At 41.7% G+C, this 16,298-nt stretch overlaps 1 protein-coding gene across 1 annotated transcript in view; it reads right to left on the reverse strand.

Annotated features, from left to right (window-relative positions):
• Positions 1-16,298, reverse strand: part of DYNC1I1 (dynein, cytoplasmic 1, intermediate chain 1) — a 380,358-nt gene that overhangs the window by 71,345 nt on the left and 292,715 nt on the right. The window contains exons 12-14 of the mRNA XM_010839743.1: positions 12,522-12,635; positions 9,922-10,055; positions 5,303-5,447 (exon numbers count right to left, since the gene is read on the reverse strand). Of these exons, the coding sequence (XP_010838045.1) occupies positions 5,303-5,447; positions 9,922-10,055; positions 12,522-12,635 (393 nt within the window). The remainder of the gene's footprint in view (positions 1-5,302; positions 5,448-9,921; positions 10,056-12,521; positions 12,636-16,298) is intronic.

Consider the following 16,298-nt stretch of genomic DNA (forward strand, 5'->3'; position numbering starts at 1 on the left):
ACAGTGTCTGGGCCCAGGGGCTTGATTTCTGCAGCCAGTGGCTGCAATGGCAGATCCCCCGGACACATGACCTGGTTTCTCAGTATTTTTTGGAGTGTATTTTTAACCTGGAGCTAGCTAGGCCAGCTGCTTCTCTGCCATTGTCCTTGTTTAGGAAAGATGGGAGAGAGTTCAGTTTTACTTGTGGCCACATGTTCTCCCTTTAGTATCTCTGATTTTATTGAAGAGATCTCCGGTTTTTCCCGTTCTGTTGTTTTCCTCTATTTCTTTGCATTCATCTCTGAAGAAGGCTTTCTTATCTCTCCTTGCTATTCTTTGGAACTCTGCATTCAGATGCTTATATCTTTCCTTTGCTCCTTTGCTTTTCGCTTCTCTTCTTTTCACAGCTGTTGGTAAGGCCTCCCCAGACAGCCATTTTGCTTTTTTGCATTTCTTTTCCATGGGGATGGTCTTGATCTCTGTCTCCTATACAATGTCATGAACCTCATTCCATAGTTCATCAGGCACTCTATCTATCAGATCTAGGCCCTTAAATCTATTTCTCACTTCCATTGTATAATCATAAGGGATTTGATTTAGGTCATACCTGAATGGTCTAATGGTTTTCCCTACTTTCTTCAATTTAAGTCTGAATTTGGCAACAAGGAGTTCATGATCTGAGCCACAGTCGGCTCCTGGTCTTCTTTTTGCTGACTGTATAGAGCTTCTACTATACTACAAAGCCACAGTCATCAAAACAGTATGAAATTGGTACAAAAACAGAAATATAGATCAATGGAACAAGACAGAAAGCCTAGGGATAAACCCATGCACCTATGGGCACCTTATCTTTGACAAAGGAGGCAAGAATATACAATGGAGAAAAGGTAGTTTCTTCAATAAGTGTTGCTGAATAAAGTTGACTACATGTCCACTACATGTAAAAGAATGAAATTAGAACATCCTTTAATACCATACACAAAATAAGCTCCCCTCAGAGGAAAACATAGGCAGAACACTGACATAAATCACAGCAATATCTTTTTGGATCCACCTCCAAGAGTAATGAAAATAAAACCAAAAATAAACTAGTGGGACCAAATTAAACTTAAAAGGTTTTGCACCACAAAGGAAACTATAAACAAAATCAAAAGACAATCCACAGAATGGAAGAAAATATTTGCAAATGATGCAACCAACAAGGGATTAATCCTCCAAATACATCAACAGCTCATGCAGCTCAGTATAAAAACAAACAACCCAATCAAGAAAAGGGCTGAAGGTATAGAGAGACATGCCTCCCAAGAAGATAAACAGATGTCCCAAAAGCATATGAAAAGATGCTCAACATTGCTAACCGTTAGAGAAATGCAAATCAAAACTACAATGACATACTGCCTCATGCTAGTCAGAATGGCTATCATCAAGAAGTCTATACACAATAAATGCTGGAGAGGGTTTGGAGAAAAGGGAACTCTCCTCTACTATTGGTGAGATGTAAATTGGTACAATCATTATAAAACACAGTATAGGGGTTTCTTAAACAGCTAAAAGCAGAGTTACCATATGATCCAGCAATCCTACTTGGGCATATATTGAAACAAAACCATAATTAGAAAAGATACATACACCCCATGTTTATAAACAGCACTGTTTATAATAGGCAAGACATGGAAGCAACCTAAACATCCATCAACAGAGGAATGGATAAAGAAGATGTGGCATATATATACAACAGAATATTACTCCGCAATAAAAAAGAGTGAAATAATGCCATTTGCAGCAACATGGATGGACTTCGATATTGTTGTACTGAGTGAAGTAAGTCAGACACAGAAAGACAAATATCACGTCACTAATATGTGGAATCTAAAAAAGGAGGGGGGTAAAATGAATTTTTTACAAAACAGAAGTAGAGTCACAGATGTAGAACACAAACTTACAGTTATCAGGGCATAAGTAGGGGAGGGATAAATTGGGAGATTGGGATTTGCATATATATATGTCACATTATATCTATATTACATATATATGTAATGTTACATATGTAATATAGATATAAATACACTACTACTACAACTGCTATATATAAATTAGATAATAATAAGAATCTACTGTTCAGCACAGGGAACTATACTCAATACTCTGCAATGATCTATATGGGAAAATAATGTAAAAAAATGTATGGCTATATGTGTATGAATTACTGATTCACTTTGCTGTACATCTGAAACTAACATAACACTGTAAATCAACTATACTCCAAAAAAAATTTTTTTAAAGATACATGTACCCTAAGGTTCACCGCAGTACTATTTACAATAGCCGAAGCATAGAAGCGACGTTAATGACCACAGACAGAAGAGTGGACAAAGAGGATGTGGTACATAATATACAATGGAATATTATTCAGTCACGACAAAGAATAATACCATTTGCAGCACACCTAGAGATTATTATACTAAGTGAAGTAATCAGACAGAAATGCATGCATTATATGATATCACTCGTATGTGGAATCTAAAACAATGATACAAATGGACCTATTTACAATACAGAAACAGACTCACAGACTTCAAAACCCAGCTCATGGTTACCAAAGGGGAACAGTGGGGGAGGGATACAGCAGGAGATTGGGACTGACATGCACACACACTACCGCATAGCCCAGGGAGCTCCACTCAGGATCCTAGAGTAAACTATATGGGAAAACAACCTGAAAAGGAACTGAACCGCTTTGCTGGACTCCTAAAATTAACGCAACACGGCAAGTCAGCTATAATACAAAACAAAAATTAAATGTTAAAAACACATAAGTAAATAGTAAATGATGACAACAAACTGTTTACATGTTTCTCCACCTTGCTTTTCTCATTTAAGAAATATATTCTAGAGATCGCTTCATAAGGGTACGAGAACATCTTCATTTCTTTCTACATCTGAATTTCTACATCTGTGATTTGTTCAGTGTCCTACTGATGGACTTTTGGGTTTTTTTCCCAGTGTTCTGAGATTCAAAGCAGCCCTTCTCTATCAAGAAATCTCTCTGTGTAAGTCTTTTTCTTATTTATTGCTAGTATATCTTTGGCATTAGAATCTTACAAGTGGGAACTGCTCTATCAATGAGCAAATATGTATTCATTATTTTTAGATAATGCCAAATTCCCCTCCCTAGTGTTGTACTATTTGCATATCCAATGACATTGTAGGAGAATGGTTTTTTCTTTCAGTCTCACCACAGAGAATGCTATCTTCTGGATTTATGTCAATCCCATGGACGAAGGAGCCTGGTGGGCTGCAGTCCATGGGGTCGAGAAGAGTCAGACACACCTGAGCAACTTCCCTTTCACTTTTCACTTTCATGCATTGGAGAAGGAAATGGCAACCCACTCCAGTGTTCTTGCCTGGAGAATCCCAGGGACGGGGGAGCCCGGTGGGCTGCCATCTATGGGGTCACACAGAGTAGGACACGACTGAAGCGACTTAGCAGCATAGTTGAAAAAAGGTTTCTCAACTTGGTTTTAGTGTGAATTTCTAAGTGTGGTTGTTTTTCACGCAATTAAGAGCCAACTCTGTCCTCTTGATATGTTCTCTTTTCATTAACATCCTGGAAGCCCCATTTGCAAACAATTTTATGTTTTCCCATTTCTTGGGTTAATTTTTAATCTCCTTTTCTACTTCCACAACTCCTATTTATTTCCTAAATATTTTCTTTCTCTGCATTGTGTTTCAGTATTTCTTTTAAGATCCACTCCTTGGACTTAATAATCATTGTTATTCTTGTTGCAATTAAGTCTGTACTTGCAGCCCCAAACTCTCCCTCTTCTTCTGTCCCAATTCTCAAACTGCGTAGTGAAGGCTGTGAACTGTGCCTCCAAGGTACCATTAAACCCAACCTGTATGTTGCCCCTTACCATCATGCCCTTCTTTGGGCATTGCTCAGCACAATGAATGCCACCCCAGATCTCCAGCTGCCCCAGTCTTAAACCTGGGCTCTTTTCTGCTGACTCTCTCTTTCTCACCTTCCTTGAATCAAATCAATTGCCAAATTCTGTGACTTTTTCCTCATAAATGATTCTTGAACCCATCTATTTTTCTCCATTTCAAATTCCCGATCTAAGCCACTGTCATTTCTTCCCTGAACTCCTGCACATTTCTTGTAGGTGAGTGGCCTTTCATAGTTCTTCTTGCTCCCAAACATGATCAGAATTACCTTTAAAAGTACAAATCAGAGGACTACCCTGGTGGCACAGTGGATAAGAATCTGCCTGCCAATCAGCTGATACTGGTTCGATCCCTCATCTAGGAAGATCCTACAGGCCCCGGAGCACGTGAACCCATGAGCCACACTACTGAGCCTGCGCCCTAGGGCCCATGAGCCACACTACTGAGCCTGCGCCCTAGGGCCCATGCATAACAACTATTGAGCCTGTGCCCTAGGGCCATGCGCCACAACTACTGAGCCTGCACCCTAGGGCCCATGCGCCACAACTACTGAGCCTGCGCCCTAGGGCCCATGAGCCACACTACTGAGCCTGTGCCCTAGGGCCATGCGCCACAACTACTGAGCCTGCACCCTAGGGCCCATGAGCCACAACTACTGCGCCTGCGCCCTAGGGCCCATGTGCCGCAACTACTGAAGCCCACGTGCCTATAGACTGTGCTCTGCAACAAGAGAAGACACGGAAATGAGAAGCCCATGTACCACAATGAAGAGTAGCCCCCACTCACAGCAATCAGAGAAAGCCCATGCAAAGCAATAAAGACCAGCGCAGTCATAAATAAATATTTTTTAAAAGTACAAATAAGACAGTGCCATTTACTCATTTAAAAACCATCAAAACTCAAAAAGATCCCAAAACCCGAACCTCCAAAACCAAGAAACCCGTCTCAAGTCCTGTATTTCCATAGATACAGATGTATATAACCACTGCAAAGCTCTGGATACTCAAAACTGAAGTGATAACAGGGGGTACACCTCTGGGGAAAAGGTTAGGATCAAAGTCAATGAAGAGGATGCCATGGGAAGGCTTAGTGTTGGTGAAGAAGGACTTGTTTTATCATTATTTGCATTGTATGAATTTTTACAATGAGAGTATTCTCCAGTAACATATATTACTTATATATGTTAAACTAAATTAAATGGACTGAGAAAGTGAGCCTTAACTAGCTCAAACGCAGGTCGGGTTCACCAGAAAGTTGTATGAATTCCCAATGTCAGGTCTCCTAGAAGAGACTTCAGGCTCCCCACAATTCCTTGCAGGGGACAATGCTGTCCTCTTGCCTAGGTGTGGCCTGGGAGAGTAAATCAAGGTGTGCTCACCTTTGTAGTCCACAGTTTGACGGTCCAGTCAAATGACGATGTGACAAACAGGTGTGAGAAGTCGATTGGGCCCACTGCCATGTGGCAGTTAATTCCTGTCACCGGCCCTTGGTGGCCTTCGAAGACTTCCCCGATGCCGGCTTTGCTGCGTGAAGACCACACAAGACAAGAGTTTCAGTGACCTTCACAAATTGGTGACTGCTTTTAAGGAAAAAAAAAAAAAGGTTTGTCTCTGCATGATTACTTCTCCATAATTTAACACAGGCATAAACCACCAGATATGAAACTCACTGTCACAGTTATGTTGAGAGAAATAAATGCTATCCTGCTCTCAGTGATTTAAAACAACACGGAGCAATAACATCTTTTTAATCTTCAGAATTGAATACCGACTTTTATCACTTAATCCTTTTTAAGGAGTATTTCAAAGCCCATCACTGCTGATGAAGCTATTGATACTTTGATGGAACACACACACAGTCAACCATCCACATCCCCTGATACCTGTGATATGGAGGGGCAGCTATGCCGTGCCATTTTTAGATGGGACTTGAACATCCTTAGATTTTGGTACCTGCAAGGGCTCCTGGAACCAATTCCCCATGGATTCAGACACCAGAGGACAATTATATACTCAGCTCCCAGAGCTTTCATAGTTATAATAAGATGATTCTATTCTTGTGATGACATTTGGCACAACTTCCATTTTAACTCCTTTTAGAGAAGACTTAAGACCTGGGTTTTATCCCTGGGTCGGGAAGATCCCCTGGAAAAAGAAATGGCAACTCACTCCAGTACTCTTGCTTGGAAAATTCCATGGACGGAGGAGCCTGGTAGGCTACAGCCCACGGGGTCACAAAGAGTCGGACATGACTGAGCAACTTCACTTTGGCTATAAAACTTCACATATCCTTGAGTACATGTATTTATCCTTTCAAGAAAATGTTTTTTCTTTAAAGTTTATTATTATTATTATTATTTTGATGTGGGCCATTTTTAAAGTGTTTATTGAATTGGTTACAACACTGCTTCTGTTTTTTTCTGTTTTGGTTTTTTGGTCACCAGGCATTTGAGAACCTAGCTCCCCTACCGGGGATCAAACCCACACCCCTTGCACTGGAAGACAAAGCCTTAACCACTGGACCTCCAGGGAAGTCCCTCAAGAAAATTTCTTAAATTAGGTTGATACTCCTGAAAATGTAAAACTTCGTGGAAACCATTGTTGTCATAAAAATCATAGGCAAAATAACTTAAATGTAATACAGAGGAACTTCTGTTTTCACTGAAAGGAGGAGAGTAATTTACAAATCCACTAAGTGTAAACTCCGTGAGGGCTGGTGCCTTGTTTTTCTTGTTGCATAGTGTAGTAAGTGTTCAATAAACACTTCTTGAACAAAACAAAGGAAGAGACAGACAAACTCCTGCCTTTCTCCCCAAGAGAAGCTCATTTAAGAAATGGTGATACACAGTTTGAAAGTTATCCACAGACATATGTCATTTCTTTAACTAAGCTGGGATTGTTTCCATTACTCATTTTTATACAACAGTCTGCATGCAATAACACCCAATTAGAAAATAAATCAAAATGCTGTATTTTGGTTATACAAAATAAGTATACACAGGTTATAAATATGACAAACACAGAGGGTTTGCGGCTTCTAAATATTACATCACAAAGAATGAAAATGAATTAAGTTATCAAAGCATGTGAGCTTCTGGGGCACCAGTTAATGTCAGCGTGTTGAGCAAAATTTGAAATCACTAGCCAAATACTGTAGTGTAACAAGCACTCAAAAATTATGCCTGGTAAAACTGCCAACAGCCGTTCTACATGTGATCATTTACATTCGTTCTAGAGAACTCGAGGAACTGATCTTTGAAGTGGCCCCAGGTGAGGTTCCGCTTGCCCGTAACAGCATCCTGAAAGGGTTTATAGGGTGCAAAATGAGGACCTTATTTGATTTATGGAAGTGGATTTGCACCTTTTCCATGTTAGGTGAAAAACAGAAATTTCACACCTCTCCTCTGTAGCCCTGTATGACCCACTTAAGATTACTATGAAGCCAAATGCCTGTGACTTTATAACTTTACTAAGATCTGTGTTTTATATTTCAGATGGATGGATCAATGTAAAAAGCAAGATCAAGCTTGTTGTAAAATGACGTGGTTTGTACCTTGCGTGCATGCTAAGTCGCTTCAGGCGTGTCTGATTCTTTGAGACCCTATGGACTATAGCCCGCCAGGCTCCCCTGTCCATGGGATTCTCCAGGCAAGACTACTAGAGAAGGTTGCCGTTCCCTTCTCCAGGGGATCTTCCCAACCCAGGGATCGGACCTACATCTCTTATGTCATTGGCAGGCAGGTTCTTTACCGCTAGTGCCACCTGGAAAGCCCCTTAGGTCCCCTTCTTTTGAACAGTGCATCTTCTGATTGTGCTTGAAAAGGAAAAGAGCCACAGAGCAAAAACATTCATCATGAAAACACTCACATTAGAGAATTAAAAAAAAATCTGAAAAGTTATCAGTGAACATGTTCTGGAGCCCTCACAGATAACTAAGGCCCTGGGTTAAGGGAACTGAACCTGTGTCCTGTCGGTTCTAATAAATACGTAGATAAACCTGTGAGCCTTTGTTTGGTCCACTCTGCATTCTGTGCTCCTCTCCTTCCATTCACAGCGTTCCACCTGTCTTGCAGATGTTTCTGTGTTTACCTTTCCCACCATCATCAGTTTCTTGAAGACAGGAACAGGCTTAAATGATGTCTGCATGCCCAGCAACGTCTAGCAATGCCTTTTGCTGAGTAGTTGTGCAGTTAACATTTCCAAGAATGAACAACTTTATCAGATCTTTCTCTGCTTTTGGAAAACTTTGATGCATAGTTATAATGAAGGTACTAATGAAGGAGGAGAGGGCTTCCTTGGTGGCTCAGACTAGGTAAAGAGTCTGCCTGCAATGTAGGATACCTGGGTTCTATCTCTGGGTCGGGAAGATCCCTTGGAGGAGGACATGGTTATCCACTCCAGTATTCTTATCTGGAGAATTCCACAGACAGAGGAGCATGGCAGGCTACAGTCCATGGGGGCACAAAGAGTCAGACACAACTGAGAGAACAACTCTATGAAATAAGACTGCTGGGCATGGAATTATAACATCTTCCTAGTCATATAACATCTTTCTAGTCATCTTTTATTCACGTGAGGAGGGAAAATACTGCTGGTTTCTGTGGGCAGCAAAGTAGGAACTTCATAATTTGTATTGTGTGAATGGGAGAGTCATACACCTGGGCCATGGATTCATTCTTCAATGAATCACAAACACATTAGAGTAAGGACTTGGAACAATTCCTGGTTCCTCATGCAATCTAAATAACCTGAGTGCAAGAGATGCAAAATCAATTGAATTAGAAGTTCTAAAGTGAAAGGGAAATAACGCACCAAGGTGAACACAGTGAAACTTTCAAAATATGAGTCCATTCGTTAAATCTTGTGTGTAATTTTATAATCTAGCTAAATTACCGGATTCCACTTCTTTCCTGAGATTTTCCTAGGAGCATTTGCCAGTCTCTCAATCAAGATAGAGTTTGTATCACCTATCTTCATTCTGAATCTTCATTCCACCTCGTGTATCTCATACTATTTTGGCCTCTGATTGGGAGGAAGGGCCCTAAGGCACCTCTCTATATTATGCAGTTATTTTCATTCTTTTTTCCTTATATAGATTTTTAACTCCTCACTTACTATGTTCCCAGCACCAAGCAGGAAATCAATAATGAGATGGAAATAGTTCAGGGGGAAAAAAAAAAAGGGCAGATGCCTGAATAGTTAAAAATGTGATGAATGCTAATGCAGAAGTGATATAAAAATAAGTAAAAAAAAAAAAACAAGCCCATCTGACAGCTTGTACTTCTATCCCATTGATTCTACTTTAATTTTCTCCAAGTACTCATCTTCTCAAATCACATATTTGCTTATTAGTTTACTGTCAGTCACCCTCAGAATATAAACTCCAGGTCTGTTTTGTTCCTTACCGCATTCCTTATAAAGTGATGGTGCCTGACGTATGGTAGGTTCTCAGGAAATATCCCTTAAACGAACGAATGAGTAAAGAGGATGAAAATGCTATGGAAACATAAAGGAGGAAATGATTTCCTTCACCCAAGGAAGTCAGGAGAGGCTCGTGGAAAGACCTTTGTGCTGGCTCTTGAAGGATAAGGGCGGGGGAGATTAATCAGGCCAAGAAGAGAGAAATACCAGATGCAGCAGGAGAAACTGGATGTACAAACTCACTCACAGATCCGTAGTGGGATCAGCAATGTGGGGATGGGTGCATGGGGGAGCCTGAAGGCTGAAGCTGGGGAAGGGCAGGCCAGGGCAGTCAAGAATCTTCTCTGATATGCTAAAAAGTTTGGGCTTTTTTCCTCCAGGCAACGTGAACCACCAAAGGCTTACAAATGGCTAATGACCAGAGCAGACGGATGCTATAAAACAGTGAAGACATGAGACTGTGATTTGCATTTCTGCAGAAATGCCTTTCTCATAATGCAAGGTGTTACAATCCAGCAAGCGATAACAGACTTTCGGAAATGAAGAACACGTCACGGTTAAGAAAACAGAAACTCACCTTCCATGACGACAGGCCGTGTAGACTGTACCCTCCTCGCTGCCAACCACGAAGTTATTGACGTCTCCCGTGGGGAAAGCCATTCCAGTAACGGCCACAGGCTTGGACTTATTGTACACCAGCTCCATGCTCTCCTACCAAAACACGGCGCGGTTACATTTCCTCTGTCAACTCCTTGCCATGCCAAAGATAGCACGGAAAAATCATTCGACTAAATCGTCTGTTTGCTTTTCACACAGCGTTACAAAAGACCCTGGCTGTGCCAGAAACCACGCTTTACTGCCCCTGACATTCAAGCTTCTGTGTATCTCTGGTTTCAGCGGCTGGATTTCATCAGCGTGTGCTGTTGCTTCTGAAGTCAGGCAGAGATGACAGGTGAGAATTTTGAAACTAATGGTGCAGAAACTAAAGATAATACTGTAATGGTTACACTTGTCAGCCCCAGGCTTTAGTAAAACACACAATACCCTTGTATTTACAAACATTTCCAAAATCAATTGTTCATGAGAATACGCATGTATTAATATCAGATGTACGGAGCACATTTGTCAAAGCAGAAGTGTGTGTCCTCCGTGGGCTAAAACCAGAGAGTTGTCACTCAGGTCATAAGAACCAGATTTCAGTAGGGACTCGAATTCATGAAGGGCAGACATTGGGTGTGTAGGCTGTTAAGTCTGCAAAAAAACAATGTTTAAGTTGGTCTTTAAAATAATAATGAGGGTCTTTATTTTATCTAAAATGATTTTCAGAATCGGGAATTCCAGTGTATTGTAAAAGACATTCTGCTGAATTGAGTTTAAGGACAGTGCAGAGTAGTTAGGTGGACCTAACATTCTTGAATACTTCTGGTTATTTACGCCCAAAAGCCTGCCTGGTACACCTAAAGTAATTAAAAAAAAAAAAAAAATTTCTGAGGGACCATGTTATTATATTTGGAAGTTTAGTCTCTTTTATGCAAACAAATAAACTGAGGCATCGCAGCCATGGAGTCTATAAATCGGAAGCACATGCTAGCAGTCTGGAACACGCAGACCACGTGGTCATGTGACAGGCTCGCAGTCTGTGAGACCCAGACGCGGGGAGTGTCTGAGTGAGCGGATGCTGTGACGGCAGTAACACAAACCGTGCCATTGCCAAAATTAGCAGAGGGAGGGCACAGCCTCGTGGGCACCCACTTGGGACAGCGAGGGAGCAGGGCAAATGTCTTCTGCTCCCCTGTCTGCTTGTCATCCACAGCCATACCACCGAAATGCTTCCATCTCTGGCCAGAGACAGGCGTCTGCGGGCCCCCTAAAATTAATGAAAATGACCCTGCAGCTCCCCCTGTGAGGGGCTGTAACCTAAACACACACACACACACACACATTTAATCATCAAAATGGGCAATTAAAAATTCCTAATTAGAGGGTTTACTCGTATCTGTTTGTAATCTCCAGGGCTTTTCAAAGAAAACAACATATTGCTGAGAAATTTAAGACAAAGCTGTAAAATACCCACACACAACTCCCCAAACTTGTATAAATGTTAAAGATCGGCAAAAGCAGAGGAACTTAAACGGTAAGGAACTTATGAGCTCTTCCCCCGACACTAAAATGATAAAAAGAACTTTGGTTTACTATTCTCTATATCCCTATTTTGTGGCGACTTTTGGGAGGTTCTTCTTGGTTTCCACATTTCCTTACGTCTCCTGAAATTTCCAGTATCTTCTAAACTTCTGATGGAGACATTCTAGCATTGTTAGTTCAGGAAAGGGGAAAGGAAAATTAAAATTGAGAATTATCTCCTAGTTATCTTATACAACTTTCTTGACGTTTCCGCACATTGTCAACGGCTACAACAGGAAACTCTGCTCTGTTTTTACCTGGTGGACAGCGAAGTACTTTATTCCCCCACAAAGAAAAGTGGAAAGACGCGGCTCTTTGTGTGTTTGCGTGTATGTGTGTTGTCTTCTGTGTGTGTGTGTGTACACATGTATGTCCTGAAAGTTGCGTTTAGTTGTCTCCCCCCATGGTCTCTTCCACTTCTGCTCGTTTGGCTCCCATTACTGTCATCAGGAGCACTTTGGAGACCTTGGAACTTTTCATTTTCAGCTTCTCGCTTGTTGAGCAAGGAATGGCAGGAGCCACCCTAACAAACATTCCAGAGGAGAAAACAGATGGCTGGACAAATTCTTCAAACACACGAGGCGGTTGTCTAGGCTACAGATGTGAGCTAAGGCTTGGATTTCTGTTTCGCTGGGATACCTTTTTCTCCAAAGCAAGCACCCATCAGGATTGCTCTGCATTTGTTTAACAATGCTGTAAGCAGGATTCCTACCGCAGCCAACTTCCATAATTACTATGCTTTGAAATGGATTATTTCATTTTCACTTGAAACTGACCTAAGGATTAACGTATTACAGTAATTACATGATGTGCGGTAAAGGAAATGGGTTTTGGCTTCCAGAGAAGGCTGCCGAAAACAGGCCCCACTCTTTCAAGTGTACCCACTGATTTGAGCTCCTATAGGATGTGAGGGTTTGGCTTTTAGGAACTCCATTCCATTAGGCAGGTATCTCTTTTAACCAGGAGGCTCTTCTGTGTAGGGGAAAACAAACCCACCTGTGGAGTGGAGAGCATGTCCAGGCTCCAAGAACACATTTTGCCATCGGTGGAGACGGTGATGAGGTTATGAGCGTTTTGGGTCCCAACAACATTTACACAGTACACGGGATGCTGCAGAAACATAAACGTGGAGGATCAGATGCTGGTCCAAGAGGAAATGCTTACATCTGAGTGTCAGACACATTACTCTGAAACAAGGATTAAAGAGTGACATAATCCTACAATAATGGAAGCCTCGGGTCACTGGCCACTTCTGATTGGAACCCGATTTCTTTTTCAAAGCTCTGGCAGCACCACGGAGTAGTGGAAATACTCAGAAAGCTTCACCTTGCTCGGTCAGAGGCAGCGGAATGGAACTGAAGCAAGCAGGAGCCAATGAGGACTGGTGGGACTAAAGAACACAGGTGAATGTGTGTGACTTAAATGAGGCTCCAGCATGGAGTTTGGCTTTTAAGCTCACCATGAGGGATGGAAACGGACAGTCCTCAGAAGGGTAGAATGATTGACTTTTGGAAGGAGTGTTACTAAATCTCAAGTTTAGTGCATCACAGCCACAGCACCAAACATTTGTTAACATTCTTTATAAAAAGTGGTTAATATTCATCAAAATATCTGGGTAAATTCATCAAAAAGAGGCTGATGCTTCTTTTGATTTGAAGGAGAGATACTGGTGGTGGAAATTATTGGCACAAGGAACCTAGATTAGGTTCTTTTTTTGCTACAACATCTAGGTTAGGATAATGATAGGTTTTTTTTTGTTTGTTTTTTTCCCCCCCCAAAATATTGCTAGGGTAGGATGGAGGCTTACATTTGGCCAGGGCCTTGAGAAAGGTCACTTAAACATCCCAGGAATCATAAGCAAGATGCTCTAACCTTTTGTCATAACTCAGGAAGGTTATTCCACTCGGTAGAGCCCTAAATGGTAAGCTCAAATCATTTGCAGCTGCACATTAAATACTAAATGGAAGGTTAGCATAAGCAGAACCTAGCGGTAATTTGGGTTAGATTTCAGGCAGCTTAGCCTTCAGTGGCCAAACCACAACTTAGCTGATGCTTCTCTGTGCAAACAGCTGACAGTCTTTCTCTTGATGAGTTACTGTCCATAAGACTTAGCCAAAAAAACGATGAAACAATCTCTAATATTGGAAAGTTGATATCATATAAAGGATGGTTCCCCAACTATTATTATCATATAAACTCCTGGTCAGAAGGAACTGTAATAACCATCAAGTGCAGCTATTCATCTGCCTCTCCCAAGATGTAGTCCAAACTCTGCTGAAACACCTTTCTTAGCCAATTTTAGCATTAATTCTTGGGTGATCCTGCCTTCTACCGATGGGAATAAAGAAAGCTCAAGGAGGTATCTTTAGTGAAGCACCTTCTGACGTCATATTCATCAAGTCCAAAATAACACTAAGGGATTGTTCTTGTATTATCCCCTTCCCCCCCACCCCAGTCTTGTCTTTCTCAGACTAATCATCACCAGTTCCTTCAACTGGTCTGAGTATCTGGTTTTCAATACCTTCCCCATCCTGGTCACTCTCTTCTGTTTTGCTATATTTTGTGTGAGTTCTCCTGCCAGTGAAGTTCTGAGAACGAAACACAACTGTCTGCCTATACTCTGACTCACAGGATATAGAAATATGGGAGTGCTGAACTGTCACTCCTCATGTGATAAAAGAAATATGCCTGCACAAATGTCTACTAAGATTTACACTTGCTTTTTCAGAAACTGCATCACCGCATTTACCCTTGCTGGACAGAGAGTCAACCAAGTCCCTATGTGTTTTTCACACTGTCTTCCTACATAAACCTTCGAATGAATCGGCCTCAGTGGGCCTGGATAGTGGAAAGCACAGCAGAGATGTGAAGTGAAATGTTCTCCTGATCAGGTCTCTAACTATCGAGAGGACTGATTGGTTGTGGACAATGCTTCCTCCCAAGTCTCTGGTGTATGAAACTCAAGGGTGAGTCATGTGGCGTCCTGAACTCTACGTGCAAACAGATGAAACAATGGATGAGACAGATTCTCGCTTGAAAACGGCAGACGGTAATAATGAGAATGAGAAAGCAAGCTCCAAACATCGTTACAAGCCCCCAGCCCGCCTAGTGTTTTTCAGGAAGAGTCCAGCGGGGATTTCTTTTAACCATGGAGCATCAGCACAAATCACCAGAAACCCTAAGGGGTCAGGACCCCTCAGGGTGGGTGTAGTATGAAAAGAAAGCTTCCAGAAGGAGGTATAGAGCAAATGCGCCGAGAAGGAATGTGTGTGGGAGCCCCTCCCTGGCTTTAATCAGTACTGCTGGCCTGTGCTTTCAAGAGTAATAAAGCTCAGCTTAAAAGAAAAGAGAGAGATGCAAAAAAACCAGAACAGAAGCAGGCACATGGGCATGCCTACTTATACACAGACAGACACACACACACACACGCATCACTCTACTCAATGCAAAGAAAAAAGCACCAGCACAGCTCATTTTTCCAGTACAGGGGCCAGATTGTTTTTATTTATTTTAGGAATAAACTTGCTGTGTGGCAGAAGGCTTTTGCTTTAATTAGGATTTCCTGTTGTCCCAAATGCATATGTGTGGTGGGTGTGAAAGGAAATTAGTTCGTAATCTGTGGTGGGCCTCTTTTTCCTTAACCACTTTTGATCCTGGTACCAATCTGCCAGGCATTAGTGGAGGTTGAAAGACAGTCACAAAATTAACCGAGCCCTTTGAGCCGTGGATTCAGCAGAACACAGCAAAAGAGAACAGAGTTGTTCTTTTCTAACAGAAGTAACTGCGTGATAACAGGGATAGTGTCAGTGTTTGATAATAGCATTTTTGTTGTGATGATCACATCCTAAGTTGCTTGGAAAAGACAGATGAATACTTTGCAAGAGCCCTGCATTTGGATTCTCCCCAAAAGCTTCGTGCTGAATGTTCTAATAGTTGGATTTATGACTTCTTGAAATTTCAGAAGGTCTGCTCACACACACACCAGATAGGCACACGGAGCCAAGAAGTGGCTTCATGCTTCTTGAGCAAACACCTGCATCAGGCCTGTCTCCTCCTGCGTCACAATTTTCTGTTATTAGTTTGAACAAGTGGGGTAGGCAAGAGCAATTTTCTAAGATTCCCGAGAACTAGTTTCACCTGCGTGTGTCTTAGGTCCGAGTCAATCAGAATTAAGGCTGACTCGGTATTTGTCATTTCCCATCGTCGATCTTGCGAAAGAGGGAGAGTGTTCCTCTTCGTGGTCTCAGCTAAAGCAACTGGCAGTCCTTTTTCAAAGCTAGATGGTTTTAAGGCCAGCAGAGGAAACAAATGAGGCAACCACGTTAAGGAAATTGAAACAATAGTAGAGCTGTATCCATGGGCATAATTTGGGCATTTCGGAGAAAGGACATCAGTTCCCCTGAATGTCACGGTAGAAGAGATTGATGGAGACATGCCTGTCTTCTCATTCCTCCTGACAATTGCTAAACACACCTGTCATTCTCTTAAAGGAAATGACAAGAGTAGTTGTCTTACGAACACTACACTGAACCTCTTCTGCTAAATTATGGGTAATGGTTTTGAGATGTTGACTTTTAACCCTATGGATTATATTGTCACTGTAGACGTTACTGTTGAGACTTACACCATGCATTCCAGAATTTAAAGCCATAGCACTCCCTGAATCACAAATGGAAACAGCCTGTTGGCCAAAGCCCCATATGCCATCTCTAAAGAGAAAATGCTTACTCTTCATGGTCTGTTTGAAAATACGGAGAGAGTAGGATGGAAACA

Source organism: Bison bison, unplaced genomic scaffold (assembly GCF_000754665.1).
Source record: "Bison bison bison isolate TAMUID 2011002044 unplaced genomic scaffold, Bison_UMD1.0 scf7180017864134, whole genome shotgun sequence".
In the NCBI taxonomy this organism is placed as follows: domain Eukaryota; kingdom Metazoa; phylum Chordata; class Mammalia; order Artiodactyla; family Bovidae; genus Bison; species Bison bison.